At 36.9% G+C, this 20,534-nt stretch overlaps 1 protein-coding gene and 1 long non-coding RNA gene across 2 annotated transcripts in view; one reads left to right on the top strand and one right to left on the bottom strand.

The window, feature by feature from the left end:
• The window catches only part of LOC119869352, a 41,408-nt gene extending 27,358 nt beyond the window's left edge, over positions 1 to 14,050 (top strand). Inside the window, exon 4 of the long non-coding RNA XR_005370402.1 lies at positions 13,495 to 14,050. This is a non-coding gene — a long non-coding RNA (uncharacterized LOC119869352). The remainder of the gene's footprint in view (positions 1 to 13,494) is intronic.
• Positions 1 to 19,941, bottom strand: part of OTOGL (otogelin like) — a 131,289-nt gene extending 111,348 nt beyond the window's left edge. The window contains exons 1-8 of the mRNA XM_038558530.1: positions 19,846 to 19,941; positions 18,747 to 18,786; positions 17,705 to 17,753; positions 13,139 to 13,205; positions 11,158 to 11,256; positions 9,366 to 9,520; positions 4,131 to 4,252; positions 203 to 408 (exon numbers count right to left, since the gene is read on the bottom strand). Of these exons, the coding sequence (XP_038414458.1) occupies positions 203 to 408; positions 4,131 to 4,252; positions 9,366 to 9,520; positions 11,158 to 11,256; positions 13,139 to 13,205; positions 17,705 to 17,753; positions 18,747 to 18,786; positions 19,846 to 19,921 (814 nt within the window). The 5' untranslated portion in view covers positions 19,922 to 19,941. The remainder of the gene's footprint in view (positions 1 to 202; positions 409 to 4,130; positions 4,253 to 9,365; positions 9,521 to 11,157; positions 11,257 to 13,138; positions 13,206 to 17,704; positions 17,754 to 18,746; positions 18,787 to 19,845) is intronic.
• Between the last annotated feature and the right edge of the window lie 593 nt (positions 19,942 to 20,534).

Genomic DNA, 20,534 nt, shown 5'->3' with positions numbered 1-20,534 from the left:
GAATGCAAACTAGCTTATGGTTTTTAAGAATGACAAATATTTTTCTATTCAATCTTCACTTAAAATCACTAGGCAGGCAAGTGATAGCTACCAATTTTACCCAGCCTATGGTAAGTTGCACCCTTCTGGATACAAATAGGTGGATCAGTGAAGGAAGAAGTCTTCAGAAGTATCACACACTTCTTCCTTTGCACACACTTACCTTGTTGAATGATGAAATCATCAGATTGAATGTCATTGTAGTTTCCACATAAACCACACGATTTCCCTTTATGCTCCTGGGACAGTTTGAGGTAAACTGCAGATATTCCATCCCAAGCCAATGAAAAACCAAAGGTTGTTTTCACAAGAATATAGTCAGCTAGTTTCTCAATGAAAATCTGCCCAATAGTCTGAGGCAACGTTAAACTTGAAAAAATAGAACAAAGCGAATTTAAGAATTAAATTCATTACAGATGCTCTATTTCTTTCTTGAAGTGACTGAGAAATAAATAAAAGATAATTATTATTCAAAATTATTGAATAAACTATGCAGCTAGATTTCCTAAACAACCATCTTGTGGGAAATCTCACCATTTAGTATTGAAATAAAAAGACAACAAAAAATGGTACCTGTTACCTCCACTGGTAAAGATTTTCTACATATAATTGGATACTTCTTTCAACCAACTAAAAATACATTTCTGCTAAACATCAGTGACTTCATAAATCTGGAAATAACCCTGTCTGTTTAGAACAATAGGAGGTAAATGTTTTTATTTCTATCTAGAAAATACGAGATAATCTAAAAATGCTGGTCAACAATTTTGAAGTAAAGAGAAACAGTGGTGAACATATAAACACGCTGAGTTCTGATTTTGTTTAATTTTGCTTTAAACTTGGCTGTAAGGAGCTTCTATCCCCAAAATGTCACCTTGGTAGAAGTCATTGTTTTCCAAAAGAAAAATGTCTGGGCATGATTAATTATAATTTACATTTTTAATACTGCAAAGTACATTATTAAAAATGTAAAATACTTTGTAATACAGTAATACATAGGGGTTATATTCCTACTTTTTTTTTTATTCCTACTTTTAAAATTGGATATAATTGGGTCTATTTACACAAGAGTCATACTGAATATTTAAACTACTGATCCAATGTCTAGTCTTTCCACTTTTTACAAATATGTACACATAGGAAAGAAGTGGGAAAATGTAATAATTAAGAAAACTAAGCAATTAGATATTTTAAGAGCACAGTAAGTCACCTAAAATACTTCAGAAAGATCACTGGTTTCCTCCCACCCACAAGTATTACAGAAAAGAGCAGGTGCTAATAATTGAGAAGATGCAAGGAAAAGTCATTTTTACTAAAATAGTCATGCTAAATGAAGCTTATAACTATAATATGAGTGAGGAGGGAGGCTGGTTGGTCTACTCATACATGTCTCTCAAAAACTTCAAATTAGAGAGTTCCTTTCCAGAAACAGCATGATCCAAGGAACAAAAACTATAAAACCAAACATATTCATTAACAAAGTGATAAACCTCCCAAGAAACAATTCAGAATATCTGCAATCACTTGTACAGAGCTGTTTGAAGATAATTTCTTATGGGGAGTTAGCTACAAGAATAGGAAAATTACCAAACTTTGCATTGGAGAATAAATGTGACTCTAGTTAACTACTGCCATAATCTATTCTTATTAAAAATCATAAGCATGAAAAATTCATATTAAATTCACAGTCAAAGCCAGTATGAGTAATATCATTTAAATTTGTGAGTTTATAATGGCTATACTCGAGAAAAGTAAATCATGGTTTATAAAGATATTTCATAGCTACAGGATGTTAAGTGTATGAAGATAAAGTTGTTCTGCTGTGGGTATTTATTGGTTTGGTCATTTGTCATTTGGTTCTTTCACAACAAATCTGATGAAATACACAATTTTTGAAAATAAAAGATGCCTAACTGTGATACTCCAGCTGTGTATAACATAAAACAATGCTAGTAGACATGGGGCATAATAGTAAAAATTAGATAATCTCCCATAAATTTAAGAAAAATTCTGTGCAACCTAGTCAGGAAACATTCACAATGCAAACTAAAATGAATGTACAAATTAATGCTGAAAATTATTCATGAGTTCATATGTACCAAAACCCTTCATTTCACAGGTGAAAGAACCAAAGTGCAGACAGGGAAGGTGCAATTTGCAGAGCCTTGTACATTTGATTTGATTTTATTTGATTTTGGCAAATATTTCTCAAACACCTGCTTTGAGTTAGGCCCTAGGCCAGGTGCAGCATTATTATAAGCAACTTAGCTGAATAATAAGAAAACCATCCTCTTTCCATCATATAAATCATACAAATGGAATCTAACATACAAATGGAAATCCTCAAAGAAATATTTTCTCTAAGATTTAACAAAGAGTTAGTGTCCCTGAAAATCTACCTGCATGGCATTGGTATTTTTGTTTTATAAAATGTAATGATTTTTAAAGGGACCCATTATATTACCCCAAATCCCATATAAGGAATTCTAAATTACTATTTAAATTAAGCTCCAAGAAATACATATGCAATTGCATTGTTTTCCCATTCAAAAGGCTCAGTTTTAGGGTATCCCTGGGTGGCTCGGGGGTTCAGCGCCTGCCTTCAGCCCAGGGTGTGATCCTGGAGTCCCGGGATCAAGTCCCATGTCAAGCTCCCTGCATGGAGCCTGCTTCTCCCTCTGCCTCTCTCTCTCTCTGTGTTTATCATGAATAAATAAATAAATATTAAAACAAACAAACAAACAAAAAACAAAAGGCTCAGTTTCAGAGGCACATGGGTGGTTCAGTGGTTGAAGATCTGTCTTTGGCTCAGGGTGTGGTCTCAGGGTCCTAGGATCAAGTTCCACAGCAGGCTCCCCATAGGGAGCCTGCTTCTCCCTCTGCCTCTCTCTCTCTGTGTCTCTCATGAATAAGTAAATACTTTTTTTTTAAGGCTCAGCTTTCTTTTCTAAGAAAATGAGAAGTACAGAGCCCAAATGATCAAGAAAATAAGCCTGAGAGATGTGAGGGACTGCCTAGGGTCCCCTGACTGTGACAAAGCTTAGATCAGAGTGGCTGCCTGGTACTTCAACCAAAACCCTTTATGCTATCACCTGCTGTCTCTTGAGGAATCTAAACTAAAAAAAAGTACATAGCTTGGTAAAGCCATTGTGCCGGAAAGAATCCCCAGGGTTCAAATGAATTCTAAATGATAGAATTGTTCCATCCCACAATTTACTTTTTCTGGCATAGCTCAGCCAAGAAATATTATAAAATGGGTAATTCTATAATTACTTAAATTGAAGGGTGGATTATTCCACAGTGTTCCTACTTTACATGTATAAAGCCTTTCTTCAAACTATAAACATCCCCTTCCCCAAAACTCCCAGGTCTTATTCCTGTTAGGTAGGAAGGCAAAACTGGGCCTTCCTCTGATCTATTCAAGAAAGCCAGTTATTTATTGGTTCTGAATCTTTGTCAGAACACTAATGAAAAGTCTCAAGTGGCACTCAAGCCTAATTCACACAAATTTGGGAAAGACTTCCAAAGGTTTAATTTTATTTTAAGTTACTGCTAAGGAAGGATGGAAAGGAGGAAGGAAAGAAGGAAGGGAGGGAGGGAGGGGGAAGGGGGAAGAAAGGAACAGAGAGAAAAAGAAAAAGAAAAAGAAAAAGAAAAAGAAAAAAGAAAGAAAGAAGAAGAAAGAAAGAAAGAAAGAAAGAAAGAAAGAAAGAAAGAAAGAAAGAAAGAAAAAGAAAAAAGAAGAAAGGAAAAGAAAAGATTTAAGAAAGAGGGCAAGAATAATTGAAGGGTTGAACTATGAAGATTCCTCCTGAATCTCTCCTAGAAAAAGATGTGATAATCTCATCTGTACCTATGCAAACGTAAATGTGTCCTGTACAAACTAGGGAGGTTAAACTGCTTAGATTCTGGTCACCTGACCGGCCTTGGAGCTTGCTAAAGTTTTAATGTCTGTATGAGATAACTTTAAGATTATTGTTTGAAAGAAATTCTCTCTTCCTACTCTCCATAATTCAATTCCGGGCATGAGATGTTTGGAAATTCTATCAATCCATAACGTTATTTTCATTATGTCATTGATCCTATCTTACCTGAATCCATTCTTTTTTATTTCATGCCCGTAAATTCGAATTTCCTCTTGGTCTGAAAAGAAGAGGCTGATTGATCGATAACAGGAATACACCGAACCACGGCACTTAGGGCTATTATGAACCTTGAAGGGGGAAAAATGAGAAGAAAGCATAGGAACCAACAACACATATGTAGGCCTTCATTTGAGTCGCCAAGTCACAACGACTGTCTACTGTTCCACAGCAATGTTAGACCTATGACATTTTACAAAATTACAACCATATTTAGGATTTTCAAGAGAAAAAAAAGGATTTACCGCAGAAATTAGATGACAAAATTCACTTTATAAAATACAAGATAATTCAGCATATTTTTTAAATGAGCTGATCTTTACATTTTGAGTGTCAATATATTTTTCAAGATTTTATTTAAATGCAAGTTAGTCCATATATAGTGTATTACTAGTTTCAGGGGTAAAATTTAGTGATTCGTCGGTTGCACATAATACCCAGTGCTCATCACAACAAGTGCTTTCCTAATGCCCATCACCCAGTTACTCCATCCCTCCTCCCACCTCCCTCCAGCAACCCTATTTGTTCCCTATTGTTAAGAGTCTCTTATGGTTTACCTCCCTCTCTGTTTTCATTTTATTTTGCTTCCTATTCCCCTATGTTCAACTGTTTTGTTTCTTAAATTCCACACATGAGTGAGACCATAAGGTATTTGTGTTTCTCTGATTGACTTCTTATTCTAAAGATACAAGGTATGTAACAGGAAAAAAAATAGTTCTGACAGGAAGACAGTAGAGCACCACAAAGAAGCATATTTGTAGTTTTCATGTCCGTGTCATGTTAGAGACTCATGAAATGGAGCTCTTCACAATGCAATAGTTAAAGGTTGCGAAAGTAACTAATAACCTCTCTAAAAATAAAATTGCTCTGAAAATAAAAATAACATTTTAGGGAAGACAAAGATTACTTCTCAGAACTTGATGGGAAAATTAGTTGACTGGAAAGAAAGAGAGAGAGAGGAAGAAAGAAGAAGAAAGAAGAAAAAAGAAGAAGAAAGAAAAAAGGAAGAAGGAAGGAATGGCGGAAGTTCCTTCCTTCCGGCTGCCCCTCACTCCCTCCCTCCCCCTCCCTCCCGCCCTCCCTCCCTCCGACCTCCTACCTCCCCCTCACCGCCCCTCCCCTCCCTCCCCGCCCCCTCCCGACCCTCCCCCTCCCCGCACACCCCCCTCCCCTCCTCCCTCCGACGGAAGGAGGAGAAGAATGTTAGATTTTCTTACTCTATTCCAAAGTTAATTTCAAAGATTCAAAAAGCAAACTATAAATATCTGATCATATTGAGAAGAAATGTATCAAGTTAGAGAGTTTGAAGAAAAAGAAGCATTAGTGTTTGGAGTATAGAAAATGCAGCAAATAAAAAATGGAATAATTACTAATTCTATACAAATGCACAAAGAAGAAAAATAAAATCATAACAAACTATTGGGCTTATCTCTAAACAATATTTATATGAATTCATATATTTACAATATTTAAATGACAATAATCTAAAAACCAGATATCATTTAACCTAAAATGTGATATGACTGCAAAGAGGAGGGAAGGAAAATATGTGTGTGTCTGTGTGTATGTATGTGTGTGTAAGTTAGGGGCTGGAGGGTGGTACAACAAAGATGATTCCATCCGTAGTAGGAAATGACTGAGTAAGGCCTAACTTTGAAAGATTAAAAAAATAATAGCATATTTTGGCATGTACGATAAAAATCAGAAGAAACAGCTTAAAGAGCTGAAGTAAAAAAATTAAATTAAATTAAAAAAAAAAAAGAGCTGAAATGCCTATGCCTATGAGGAGCCAGATTTTAGCTAGGGTTGAGAGTCAAGATAGGCAGGGGCTACACTTTCACTTCACATGCCTTAGAAGAATTTTTTTAACTATGTATATGTATTATTTTTATGAAAGTAAAATTAAATTTAAAAAGAATTAAATTTAGAAAGAAAAAGAAAAGGATCAGGAATATAAAAAGGATAGATGCATAAAGACGTTTGTCAAAATGTCTACTATGATACTGAAAAAAAATTTTTTTTAATTTTCTTTATTTATAACTAGACACACACACACAGAGAGAGAGAGAGAGAGAGGCAGAGACAAAGGCAGAGGGAGAAGCAGACTCCGTGAGGGGAGCCCAATGCAGGACTTGATCCCAGGATCCCAGAATCAAGTCCTGAGCTGAAGGCAGACGCTTAACCACTGAGCCACCCAGGTGTCCCTGAAAATATTTTTTAAAATCTAAATTTCTAGAACAGAATATAAGTAAATAACTTGAGTACTCTGTAAGTTGGAACAAATACAGCTAACAAAATTTTAGTTTTTCAAGAATACTTGACATGGAGGTAAGTTCTTGACATAACTACCAGGTGAAAATCACCACAGAAAATTATACATAGTATGATTTCAAGATTATAAATGTGTTTAAAATTCAGAGGCAAAAAGAGTAGAAGAACTCAGCAGCGGTTAACTCTTTCAATTTTTTATTTAAATTCTAGTTAGTTAACATATAGTGTAACATTGGTTTCAGGAGTAGAATTTAGTGATTCATCACTTATATATAACGCCCAGTGCCCATCATCTAGAGTGCCTGCTTAATACCCATCACCCAGCTAGCCCATCCCTGACACCCCATCCATCAACTCTCAGTTTGTTCTCTACCCTTAAGAGTTTCTCATGGTTTGCTTCCCTCTCTTTTTTTTCCCTCTTCCCATATGTTCATCTGTTTGCTTCTTAAATTCCACAAATGAGTGAAACCATGTGGTATTTGTCTTTCTCTGGTTGACTTAATTTGCTTAACATGATACACTCTAGCTCCATCCATGTTGTTGCAAATGGCAAGATTTCATTATTTTTGATGGCTCACTAATATTCTGGAAAACAGTACAGAGGTTCCTCAAAAAGTTAAAAATGAAGTTAAAAAATACCACCCAGCAATTGCACTACTAGGTATTTACCCAAAGGATAAAAAAAATACAGATTCAAAGGGGCACATCTCCCCACAATTATTAACAATAGCCAAACTATAGAAATAGCCCAAATTCCATCGACTGAAGAATGGATAAAGAAGATGTGGTGTATATAGAAGTCTATACAGCAGCAATTCTAACATTATTTTTTTAGACTTCTCTGAAGTTTTCAAATTTTCTATAAGAAAAGTGAACTACTTCAGGGCACCTGGGTGGCTCAGTCCATTAAGGTCTGCCTTCAGCTCAGGTCATGATCCTGGGGTCCTGGGATTGAGCCCCAAGTTGGGCTCCCTGCTCAGCAGGGAGCCTGCCTCTCCATCTCTCAATGCCCATCTCTCACTCATGTTCTCTCTCTCTATCTATCTCTCAAATAAATTTTTAAAATCTCCTAGAAAGGAGAAAAGAAAAGAAAAGAAAGAAAAGAAAAAAGAAAAGAAGAGAAAGAAAGAAAGAAAGAAAGAAAGAAAGAAAGAAAGAAAGAAAAGGGACTACTTCTATAATCATAGAAAAGAAAAGAAAAAAGAAAAGAAAAGAGAAAGAAAAGGGACTACTTCTATAATCTCCTAGAAAGAAAAGAAAAAAGAAAAGAAAAGAAAAGAAAAGAGAAAAGAAAAGAAAAGAAAAGAAAAGAAAAGAAAAGAAAAGAAAAGAAAGAGAAAGAGAAAGAGAAAGAAAGAAAAGAGACTACTTCTATAATCAGGGGAAAGATGACATTTAAAGCAGATGGATTGTTGGCAAATTGAACACCAATAAAAAATAAATTTATATAAAAAAAATAAAGAAAAAAAATAAAGCAGTTGGATTTGTTGCCTAGAAAGAAGATTCCAGCAGCCAAAACAGAGCCAGGTAGAAACAAAATTAACTCTGGGAGCACAGTTCAGCATTGTGTGCTATTATCAAGGGATAGATTATCTAGTTGACACTTTATTCTTCAAAAGGGTGAGACCCTGGACACGAACATTTCAATGAGGGAGTCAGAAGGTGTTAGAAGGTGTTACAGTGATAAACCCAGCGAGACAGACAATAAGTGATTGGAAACAAGAGCCCGGTAAATACTGAAGCTGCGTGCCACTAACTTCTAGAGAGACACAGAACTTTTTATCCTTATGCCCCATAAGTTAACTTTCAATAGGCCTCATTTCCTTTCTGGGTCACAAGTCTTTTGTTGCTCTTAAAAGCTTCAAGGCCTACTTTTTAATATTTGCACCACCTAGGAAAGGAGAATTTAGGCAACTCCAATGTAAGGTAGAAAGGGGAAAAGGAAACAGAGGTTCAAGCAAATGACACCTATGGAGGGTTTTAGCTTCTGAACAGCACAGCACAGCAGTTTCCTGACTAGGCTTTGAGATAGCTGAGAAAAGTCAGGGGAAGGTAGTGAGACAGGGAAAGAGGTCCCTGACTTTTTTACTGCCACTAGAGTCACTAGTCACTGCAGCTTGCATTTTGAGCTGTCTCTTAAGAATTCTTCCAAATAGAGAATTCAACTAAGCACTAACTCTCTGAGCTCAAGTATATAGTATGGACCGACCTAGTAACTAGCTGCCTGTCTCTGTGTCCTCTGGCCCGTGCTTCTGTGCTCTGTCTCCTGATTTACACTAAAGGGGGCCTCCAAAAAAATTAACCCAGGGGTACATCACAGTGGTAGTGTCAGGAAGGAAATATGTAGGAGTAATTTGGTTAGTGCCCGAACCCACTCCCTCTTAAAATGTTTGATTAAATCTAAAGAATGGGGATACCACCTGGAGTTGATATAGACATCCTGCATTGCCTCTAACTCTCTCCCACATGGATTCAAACCCTTCCTCTCTCAGTCCAAGGCTCCATCCCATTGGAATATACTCAGTTTAGTTACAAATTGTGTATATCCCATTAAGAACCAATCCTTCTCCTTCCCCAGTCAGAGTCCTGAGTATTCGTGATATGATTATAGTGTATTTTCCATCATTTGTCCAGTCCTTTAAAAATAGAGACTTTGGGGCAGCCTGGGTGGCTCAGTGGTTTAGCGCCTGCCTTCGGCCCAGGGCCTGATCCTGGAGTCCCGGGATGGAGTCCCACATCGGGCTCCCTGCATGGAGCCTGCTTCTCCCTCTGCCTGTGTCTCTGCCTCTCTCTCTCTCTCTCTCTCTCTCTCCCTGTGTCTCAGGAATAAATAAATAAAATCTTAAAAAAATAAAAATAGAGACTTTGTCAGGAAAAAAATCTTTATGTTAATTATACCCTGGGATCACCTACCCATACGGTGTATCGAGGCTCCAAATTACCACAGTCCTTTGCAAAAATGTAAGAACAGTTTCCTGGGAAATAATAGTAAATGCCATCAAAAGTTTCAAAGTGGTACTGTCCCCAGGTTTTGCAAATCCCATCTCTGCCATTGCCCATGTTTGGCACTGAAAAAAAAAATAGGATCATATTTAGTAGAATAAAAGAAATTATACCCTGTTTCTGGCAAGGTTCAGTTATGGTAAGTGATTCTAATTTTCATTAAAGTAAATACTTTCTACTTTAGTGGTCAATATCACAGAAAGAAATAACCAACACAAAATTATGAGTTGCCCTCAAAACTATTAAGCTCTCCTAAAGGAAAATATGGTAATATGGTCTCCAGGTTGTTTCGAAGAAAGGTTTTATGTTTGAAACTTCCTTAGTTTTTGCTTCCAAAGAAAGACTGAAAGAAGAGAAGAGTAGGGAAAATGACACAGTAAAAGAAGGTAATAGTGACAAAACAAACACAATGGCTCAGAAAAGAAAGAAATGTCACTACTGAGTGTCCTAAAAATTTGCATAGGAAGCATTAGAGTGCTCCAGACTTTGTACTTCTTTCAAAAATATCTTAATAGTGTCCACGGAGAAAAATAACCACTGACAACAGAAAGAGCATGTTTATATGATGTCTGAGACCTCGGGACGGGGAGCATTAGTCATCCAGAGTATGCTGGAATTTAGGAATTCATAGCCTTAAACTGGCCAAATTTCAAGCAATATTCATCTTAAATTATATGACTTCATCTCCTATTGTCTCCATGACTACATCCCTTCTCTTATGGAGAACCCTCTATTCTATTTTGATTTTCTAGACCCTTCCCTTTAGAGTAATATGCAAATCAATATGCAAACCTCTACTGAGCACTCAATGTAAAGCATTTTAATACATGCTATAGGAAACATGGAGATAAGACACAATCATTGTGTCTTTTCTTTGCAACTTTACCTAAATTTATTAGCCTTGACCAACTTTGACCTTTTCAGGATAAAACACAGAGTTCATTATCCAGTCTTCTCTGACAGGATGCCTTTACCTCCCTCGCAGATTTTTCGAGAATCTTGTACTTTATAGCATGTGGTACAAGTATAATTAATGTGTACCCCTTGTACATTGGTCCCTTCCTCTAGACCATAACCTCCAGGAGGGCAGAAACACGTCTATATTATTCGCTATCGTATCCCCAGAGCCGGACCGGACATTTAGTAGAGACTCCATAAATATATTTATTCAACAAATTAGCATTTGTCATTATTGATGTGGGAGCCTATCCTAGACACACTGTGGATAAAAATATTTTTAGAGAACCCTCTGCCTTCGAAGAGCTCTCAAAACTGTTTCTATTTTATGGACATAATGGCCAAGTAATTCGAAATCAAAAAGAATGAGTGGCTCTAAATAACAAATCTAATTTATAAAGAAAAAAAAGAAGAAGAAGAAGAAGAAGAAGAAGAAGAAGAAGAAGAAGAAGAAGAAGAAGAAGAAGAAGAAGAAGAAGAAGAAACGAATAAGAACCTGGTTTAATGGACTAATATCCTCCATCCTTGAAGTGGAAAAAATACTTGAGAAAGTGGTAGAGATCAGTGAGAAAGTGGACATATGTATTTTCTTTTACACTGTTTCTAATTTATACGAGTGAATTATGTAGACTAGTTAACACCTAACACGATTGCCACAACTCGCAGCACATGAACACCGATAGAGCAAATTGCACCTTTAAGTGCTCCTTGACTTATAATTCTCTCAAGTGGCCCTGAAACTTACCAATCTGGCACCGTGTCCCAAGTGCCTGAAATATTTGACAGTCACATGTACCAGTCTTAGAACAGAAAGCCCCGTTAAGGCATTCATGAGGACAAGAACCTGAAGGACCAAAAAAAATGAGTTATCTTCTGGCGTGCATCAGTTCTTATAAACATAATATGTCAGGATTTAGCTTGGACTAGCTGTAACCATTATTAATTCAAACAGAACCCTGGGCTTTTTGCCTTGATGAGCTAAAGAATTAAGCCCATCAAGTCTCTATCTAGTTCATTTCATTATGTGTGCTGTGAAACAAGAAAGACAGGCTTTCACATCTCAAACTACCCTGAGAGCAAAGGTTAGCTTCCATCAAGCAATCGAAAGGTCAAGTTCCCATGTAAGGAATCCTTGTCCCAGATGATGAGAACCAGAAATACACAAGCTGCAGAAGATTCCGTTGATGGAGTTTGGCCCCAGTTGCACGTCCAAAGGGCTCTATCTCCAGGAACGAGTATTGTATTAAAGAAGAGCAGCCATCATTAGCTCGAGGAATCAGGCAAAATATTAAAAAACTCAAAAGGGGGGACGCCTGGGTGGCTCAGTGCTTGAACATCTGTCTTTGGCTCAGGTGTGATCCCGGGGTCCCGGGATCGAGTCCCCATAGGGGTACCTGCATGGAGCCTGCTTCTTTCTCCCTCTGCCTGTGTCTCTGCCTCTCTCTCTCTCTCTCTCTCTCTCTATCATAAATAAATAAATAAATAAATAAATAAATAAATAAATAAATAAATAAATAATAAATCTTTTAAAAAAAAACCCTCAAAAGGAAACTCTCAAAAAAAAAAAAAAAAGGAAACTCTCACTTTTGAGAAGGATAATTAACCATTTCATTCAAAGTGTGTGTACTAATTAATCCTCAGGCTCATTTACAAATAATACATTCTTTTTGACCCATACTTAATTTTAATGGGGTATAAACCAAAGTCATGACAGGCCATCACCAAAAGAAAAATTTCCCCAAAGGATTCTGTTGAAAAGAGGAAGCAAGAAACTATGAGATTCTGAGTGAGTCTGAAAAATGCAAATGAATCACAGTGAAAATTTTTCCTGTAATAAGGAGAGAGGACAAGGAGCAATTGGCAAATTTCAAGCAGGAAGAATTTAAGGAACACATCAAGAGAACACATCTCTGAGTCACCATAAAGTAGTACCTTTCTGGACTATGTTAAGGTCATGGAAGGCAGTTAACTAACTGCGATGATTTATCCACAATTCTGCCCAAGTCAAGAATTAGGAAATCCCATTGTCCTTTTTCCTGTAAGGTCCATTGATCTAAAATGTCTCTTTACATTTAAAGACCTACAACTCTCTAAGTACCTCTTAACTGAAGAAGATTGAGCTGTTTCCATTTTGATCATCAACACAGGTAAGAAATTATGTTTTTCACAAATTTAAATGCAGTTTTTTCCCCTTTAAATTTTATATTAGATCACAATCTTATGTTTTTAATATAAATAGCTAATAAATAAATACATTTCTCAACATCTAGACACATGGATCCCGTTCAAAAATTTATTTACAGCCCAGTTTATTCTCCTGGAAACAAGCATCAAACCAAAACTAGCCAGGAATTGCTCTTCTCTTAAGTAAAATGAAAAACTTGAATTAAATTTCAAACTCTCATCAGCATTCTGCTTAATGAAAATGGGAGAGGGGTAAGCAAAAATAAGGAGGCCAAGGAATCAAGGTGCCAGTAAATGATTCAGAACAAAGTTGTCTGATACCCAGTGATATTTCTTCCTGTCTATGTAGTTATTACTGATCAGGAAGCTATATTAGAAATAATATTAATATTATTACTATTACTACTAATAGTAATACTATTACTATTATTACCATCCTGGCTCAGTTTTCTCTATGCATTAAGTGGGAATAGTTAATTCAATATAGCTCTGAAAGGAGACTTTTAAGAAAGCAAATCCAAAAATGAAGGTGTGACACCCACCTTTTATTTTGCTTTCACCCCAGTTAATAGCTTCATGGAAGAAATATCTTGGAGACGTTGCTTCCAACTTTGAAAGACAGAAATAAAAATTCATGACGGTTAAATTATTCAAATTCAAGTCAAACAGGAAGTCTGGGAAATAGTTACAGATGCAGAAATTATAAAGTGCTGACTCTGTGTCCTGGGCTTATGGAGGCAATCTCAGTGAAGCCCTCTGACCTGGTTTGGTCTTGCCTCTTACCTGGCTTTGACGAGTCTTTAATTTCCCTGAGCTCGGTTCTTCCCCTGCCCCTCTGTCCTCCCTGAAAAAGAGCCTGGGTAAAGTCTAATCTTTGCACTGTCTGCTCTGCCTACAGAAGATGCTCTTCTCTGAATATTTCAAGTGCGGAAGGGTCTGGAGAAAATGCACGGGGCCAATGGACCAGCAGACAGGGATGTCCACATGGCCTGCCGAGCCATCTGTGAAGACACCATCCACAGAAGCTTCTGCTGCTGCAGTGTGCGTGTGTTGCCCTCAGTCTCCAAAGAACTGACACTTTAAAGTTCATAGAACATTCAAATATACCTTTTTATAGACGCCCCACCACTTTAGGGTAATGGTTAAGAGTATGAATTATGGAACCAGTCAGACCTGGATTAGAGTCCTGATTCGAACATCACATACTCTTAGGCAAGTTTCCTAACCTCTTAAAAAGAGAAAAAAAAAAAAAAGCTTCCTAACCTCTTAGAGCCTTCTTTTACTTGTGTGTAAAATGGAATGATGGTACCTACTTAATGGTGCGGTTATGACAATAAATTAAAGTGATGTATGTAAAATTTCTAGTGAAGTGACTCCCACATAGAGGATCAGCAATAAAGAGATTTATGTTAATCTAAGCAACCCAGATAAACCTTAAGATTTCTGGAGGTCAAGAGAGCTTACTAGCAAGTAATTGTGGATTACTAAATCTAATCAATTAAATATTTTTATTCAAACTCGGTGACAATTCAGTGTATGGTGTGAAGCAATGACCTTTCCAAAAAGCATTCTTATGTTCACACACTCCCAAGATCTGCCACATAATTGTCAAATTGAATACCGACATTCTTAGAAAAATTGAAAAATTGAAAAGGGCAAGGAGAAAGGGGGGACAAGGAATGTGATTTCGGGTCAAAGTCCTACCTCAACAGATCCTGGTCTCCTTCCTACACACTGAGTTTTCTTTTGCCATTTTCCAGCGAAGTATTTATTCTTTTAAGAGCCACATCTGCCCCAGGTCAGGGAAGAGACTCCCACACTCTCCTTCACACTTCAACACTCCTTCCTGAACTCCTTGCTCAGCACTACGGCTCCAACTTCACTGTTTCCAGTTCTCGTTCCTCCCAGGTTCTATCCTCACTGCTCAGTCTCCCCTTTTTGCCTTTGCACCTGTCTTCAAATTAAGTTAAAATCACAACAAGCTATGACTTTGATTACCCCAAGACAACAAATCTTATCATCTCTGTAGCCATAGCGTTTCCAACTGTCTACCTCTAGCGCAGCTACTAATATTCCTAAGCACTGGAGTGACTTCAGCTCCAGTGACTTCTCTCTGATGCTCACTAAAAATATATTGTGGCTTCACTCTGCCTCATATGGGCTTAGTAACCTTGAACAAATGATGTAATCTGCTCAGCCCCAGTTTCCCAATCTATCAAGTAGAATAAGAGTAGAATTGTATTCAATGAAATGGGGTAAGTAAAGCACCAAGAGTAGTGCTGGGCACATAACAAGGGTTGCAAACATGTTACCTATTTTTATTATTAGGCAAAAACCGAATATGTCAGACAAGAATAGACCAACTCTAGAATATATCATTGTTTTGCTCCATATCCTCTTACCCGATTCAGGCTACACCTCCATGGAAATTCAGGTGCTTAGCACACCAGCCTCCTGGTCACAGAGCATCCTAGTTACCTCAGCATCCTATTTACCACAAGGTCCACGCATCATACTACATTTGACCAATGCTAAGACAAGGCACATACATAGCTTTTACTTTTCTAACCAACCTGAATGCAGAATGGCATATACATATAACGGCATTATATGTATAATTGGGAGCACTTTTATTTTTAATTCATATAAATAATGGCAAATAATTGATGGGGTCTTAGATTCAATGAACAAGTAACACAGAAATGACCTCTTTACAGGTCTTCCTTCACTAGGCTTTGAGTATCTAGACAATAAGCACTGCTACTCATGTTATGTCTCTAGTGCAGTTCTTATATGTCATCAAAAAACACCAGCTGAACTGAAAATAGGCATTATTCAAATGGGAATGATCTGCCTGCCAAGTCTGTTTAGAACCATGACTATAAAAGATTCTGTTGAATCTCCCTCCACATCCTCTCAGCCCACCTGCATCTGGGTTTCTGTGCCCATGGAGACACTTCAACTCCAAGCCCTGGCTTCCTTGTCTCTGTCTCAGAGCAGAATCCAAGCAGGAGAGACCACAGAAAATGCCTTCCCAGGGCTATAAGGCTCCCCGGAGGCCACCCTCAATCAATGAGAGATGGGAATCAGTAGATAAATACCCCAGCTTCCCCCATCCCGTGGAGAAACAATGCTGCGACTCATTCTATGCAGCTCCTCAGGGGCCCCCCACCAACACTCAGCCCCAGAAGCCCCTCCTTAACATACTCTTAGATTTGCTTCCTTTCTGGACTCACTTCTCTCTCTCATTTGCCCACTTCCCAAATAAATTGGCTGCACCTAAGTCTCTGTCTCCGTACTCGCTTTCAGGAGAAAAATTTTGCAATGTAACACAAATGCAAAAGAATTCCAGGCACTGGGTGCACACATCCACATCACTGATAAAAGATGACAGCCCATTCTTTCTCCTTGCTGATAACATCTCCACAGGAGAGTGGGAAGCACAGAGAGGCAGTCTTTAGATGAGAAATCACTGCAGCCTACAAATATACCATTGACAGAAGTCCGTGTCTATCCTTTCTTTGCTCATTGTTCATCTTTGCCAACATAGTTCTGAATCCTAACTTGCACAGATATCTATACATCAGGGCTCCCTCCGTCTTCCTAGAGCAGGAGTTGTGAATCAGTGGACAAGAATGCCCTCAGGACAGATGAAATTTCAATCCTAAGCAGTGCGACTGTGATTATGATCTCACTGCCCTTCTTCAGCATTTCTTCTTTTAAAACCTGTTCAGATGTTAAATAATTGTGATGCACGTTCACTAGCTGCAGGAAATAGAGCAGGTGCAGACGGCCTGCTCTCCATTCTCTCTAAAAGAGAAGTCACGAGAAGGTAAGCATGTCCCTCACTTAGCTAAACAAAGGTAACTCCTTTGGGGTAAATTATACAAATTCTAGGAATATCTAAATGGAAAACAGTATAACCTCATCCACGGATCTTTATGTGATCACTTAGGGGTGTATTTCACAGATTTTTGACACTAGTGGATTAACCAAAATGCATTTTTTTCCAAAATTGGATTTTCTCCTGAGTCATGCTGATGTCTATTTGTGGTTAATATGGTCAACTGACAAATATTTAGTTAAATTTCTCAGAGAAAAATCATTTTAACCACTTCACATGATACATAAATACTTAAGTACACAAAACACCATTTTTAAGGGAAAAAAGTGTTTCCTTTCTAGACAATCTTTTGCCCATTTCAGTACCAAAAAGAAAAAAAAAAGGATTTCTATTTTGAATAAGAATAAATTAGTTCCGTCCTTTAAATTATCAGATCCATTTTCAGTTCTCTTTAATTAACACCAAAAATATACAAATTCAGGCATTTACCAGAAAATACTAGCAGAATTTATTGCAATTCAGGATTTGACAAAGGTCTCCTTGAATACATAAGCCATTTGCTATATAAATACACAAATCACGTTACTTTCCCATAAATGCCTTTAAGTTAGGATTCTCTACTTCCCCAACTATCTTTTACAGAGAAATATTTTTTAAACTCATTTCCTTGAACATTCCAATTGTAGTTTGAAAATATTGCAATTATATCATCCAACATCCTTTATATAAGGGGACCTAGGCAGGAGGGCCTTCTCAGATTCAGGGCTACACGCCCCTCCAAAAATGAAGGTTACCTTTCCAGAAGTGTCTGTCACTGAGATTTGTCAGACACTATAAAAGCTGTCAGAACACCTCTGATGCCCTTTTGATGCCATGATACTCAGATCATGTATACCTTTCTCTGCCCCCTTTGACTTGTATTTGTCCAACTGTCATTGCTCTGATATCATGCTGAATTTTTAAACCAATTAAAAAATTTCTGGCAAGTAGATGAGATTAAACCTCCCACACATGCTGTGAGCCGATCACTAGGTATCTGAGGTGAAGAGCAAAAAAGCACTTGACCGAACAAGTAAATGTGAACTAAGCATGAATTTGAGGATTGCAGAAAGGCAGTAGAAAAGTTACTTTGCCTCTATCTCCTTCCTGTCTTGTTTTTAGCATTTTATTCCCCTTCACAAAGGTCTCATTGTTGAAGTGACAGCAGAGTCCCCAAGCAGAATGGATTATTTCTCTGCCTCTCTCCATCTGAGGCACAACCTACCTGGGCTGCTAAAAGAGCTCTTTTCTGTCGATTTTCATTAAGCCCGTTTCTGGAAGAAAACAAAAAGAACTTGTATAGTCAAAGGCCTCTAAGCAACCTGAACAAGCCTTTCCCAGGAGAGAGCTGATGTTTTCCTCCTGATTTCCATCACTTTATCAAAGAGGTCTTTCTTGGTTTAACATTAAAAAGTCCCCCTCCCCTCTTGGAGGGGTTAGATTTAGGTGGTGGTGCTGTCTCATTTTACAAAATCCAAGAGTGTCCCCAGATCTCTCCAATCTCTGATGTAAACTGAATTTTAGGAAGGAACTTCAAAATAGAGAAATAAACAAAATCGTGTAATATTGTAGTACTGACACACACAATATTTTTCTCCACACGACTTCATAAAACTGGTGAGGTAAGTATTCACTTTCTCCAAACATAATAGTTCTCTCTTTCCACATCATAAAGCATAGATTAACGTTAATGGGAATAAGACATCAAACTGATTTATCAAAATCAAATGATGAATACAATTCTGCTTTTCATTAACCAGATCGGGTTAGTCCAAAAAATGATTTTCCTGCTGGAACAATTTTGTTGTTTTTATCATTAGAAATTGTTTTACTCTATGTTAAGATACAGCACATATATAATCAACAATGTATATTAATAATAACAATATAAAAGGAGAAATTACCCCACATAACCTCTTTATAAACCTTTGAAGTAAAAAAAATAACAATAAATAAATAAATAAATAAATAAATAAATAAATAAACAAACCTTTGAAGGAACATCTCCTTAGTATCTACAGTCAGTGGACACCACCAAGAACCCATCTTATAATTAAAATGAAAAGAAAGACTTTTTCTTCACAAATAGGAAAACGAATGGCTGATAATTTTTAATTCATGGAACTGTTTTTTAAAGAACTACATCTCATGCCCTTATATTGTAAAATATTTAATGGTTTTTTTCAAAAGCAGATACATTTATCTGCTGAGCTATGCTCATTCCCATTAACTATGTTTTAGAGACAGAAAGAGCAAAAAATACTCACTTTGATACTTTTGTCGAGATGGATGACGCACAAATATATCCTGCCAGAGATAAATATATAAAGATAAGAATGGGGAAAAAATTATACAATTTTCTTGGTCCCATGTTCTGGTTATTATAATGGATCATTTTAACTTAAATTCTAAATCTTAGACTGAATTCTATGAGTTAATTTGCATTTTCTAGTGGATTTCAAGCAGCAAATTCCCTGTGAGACATGAGGGGGAATTTTAATCTGGATAGAAGGAACAGTGTACCTAGATTCATGGAGACATAATACAGAGGAACGAGCGCTAGAATTGGAGTCAGAGATCCAAGTTTTAGTCTTGGTCCTACCACTTAGTAAATGCCAAGCTTAGGCAAGCTAGCAAAAACATTAAAAAATGATGGTATTGGGCAAGTGCATCTTTAAATACCCTCCAGCTCTCAATGCTCTATGTCATTTTCTCCTTGGAACTTCAGTTACTCCAAGGATTGGAAGACAGGGTCCATGATCTTTCTAGTCTTACATTTCAGTAGATCCTCTCACTTCCCCTACAAATCCCAAAATATACAGCTCTTTTCAGGGATTAAAAACTAACAAGTGAAGGTAAATAAATGCTCTCCTCCTGAAAATATTTTATAAACATTAATTTATAAATAAAATCACCATAAAAATAATAAAAAATCAATTATTAGCCCTAAATGATAAAGTCCTTCTTAAAAACAACTTTTTGCCATTCTTCGGGTTGATGGTATGATGAAAGGTTAAGGACTTGATTTCTCTCTAATTATAAAATTTCAAATGTTTAAGTTATACAGACAGCTATTTTAAATCATCTTTTAGAAAAGAAAAAAATAAAATCAGAGTTTCTTCCAGTATACTTGCTTATCATGAGAAAAGCCTAATTTTAACATTTGAAGGAAAGAGTCAAAAGATGAAAAGTCCCAAATTATCTATATTACTAAGAATTTTCAGAAAGACGGTCTGGGTGTCATTTAGTATATATCCATTCCAATGACTTCAAAGTAATTTCCAGTACAAGGGAAAACTGTTCATTGTACTTGCAAGAGAAATTAAGACACAATAAAATCAGGTAAAATTTCACGTAAGTTCTTACCTTGTAAAGAAAACAGTATATGAAGCAAGAGTATACTCCAAGGTATCATTAAATTGAGTTTCCTCACAATGTTCATTTCAGTGGAGCTTTTCTCCCTGAAATGCAACCAAATTGTTGGCCTTTACTATGATGGCATCGTAGAAGTATCCGTATTTGTAGAGTGCTCCAATTCTTGTAAATATAACTTTGTAATAAAGTAATTCAAAAAGAAATTCCTGTCTTTCTAACTACATACAGCATCTGAAGCTTTAGAGCTTGCAGGCAACCCCAACCCTTTAGCGGAGTCTCTCATTAGTGATGCATGGCAGCTGCTTACCTAAGCCCGTATTGGTTACACCTTACCCCACTCCTGCACATCACACGCCTTTTTATCCTATATCAGCCCTTTACAACTTCTAGAGACAGCAGCAGCAAAAACAAAAAAACAAAAAGCCTATTGTTATCTCCTGATGTCACAGAAGATAACCATTATTCCTAATTGTTGATATATTATCTGTGTTTTATTCATAAAATAATTACCTGACCTTTGGGGAAAAAAAAGGTGAAATAAAATCCTATCAGTTTTCGAATGCCTAGATGTTCTCATAACTTTTTTAGAAATTAAAAGTAAATGAAAATTATGTGCATATATTTTCCACTCAAATCCCATTACAGTGTAACCTCAGCTGGCATCTCACATGCCCACACAT

The sequence above is a fragment of the Canis lupus genome, chromosome 15 (genome assembly GCF_011100685.1).
Source record: "Canis lupus familiaris isolate Mischka breed German Shepherd chromosome 15, alternate assembly UU_Cfam_GSD_1.0, whole genome shotgun sequence".
In the NCBI taxonomy this organism is placed as follows: domain Eukaryota; kingdom Metazoa; phylum Chordata; class Mammalia; order Carnivora; family Canidae; genus Canis; species Canis lupus.
The sequence above is the reverse complement of the archived record's forward strand: the minus strand, read 5'-3'. Positions and strand labels throughout refer to the sequence as shown.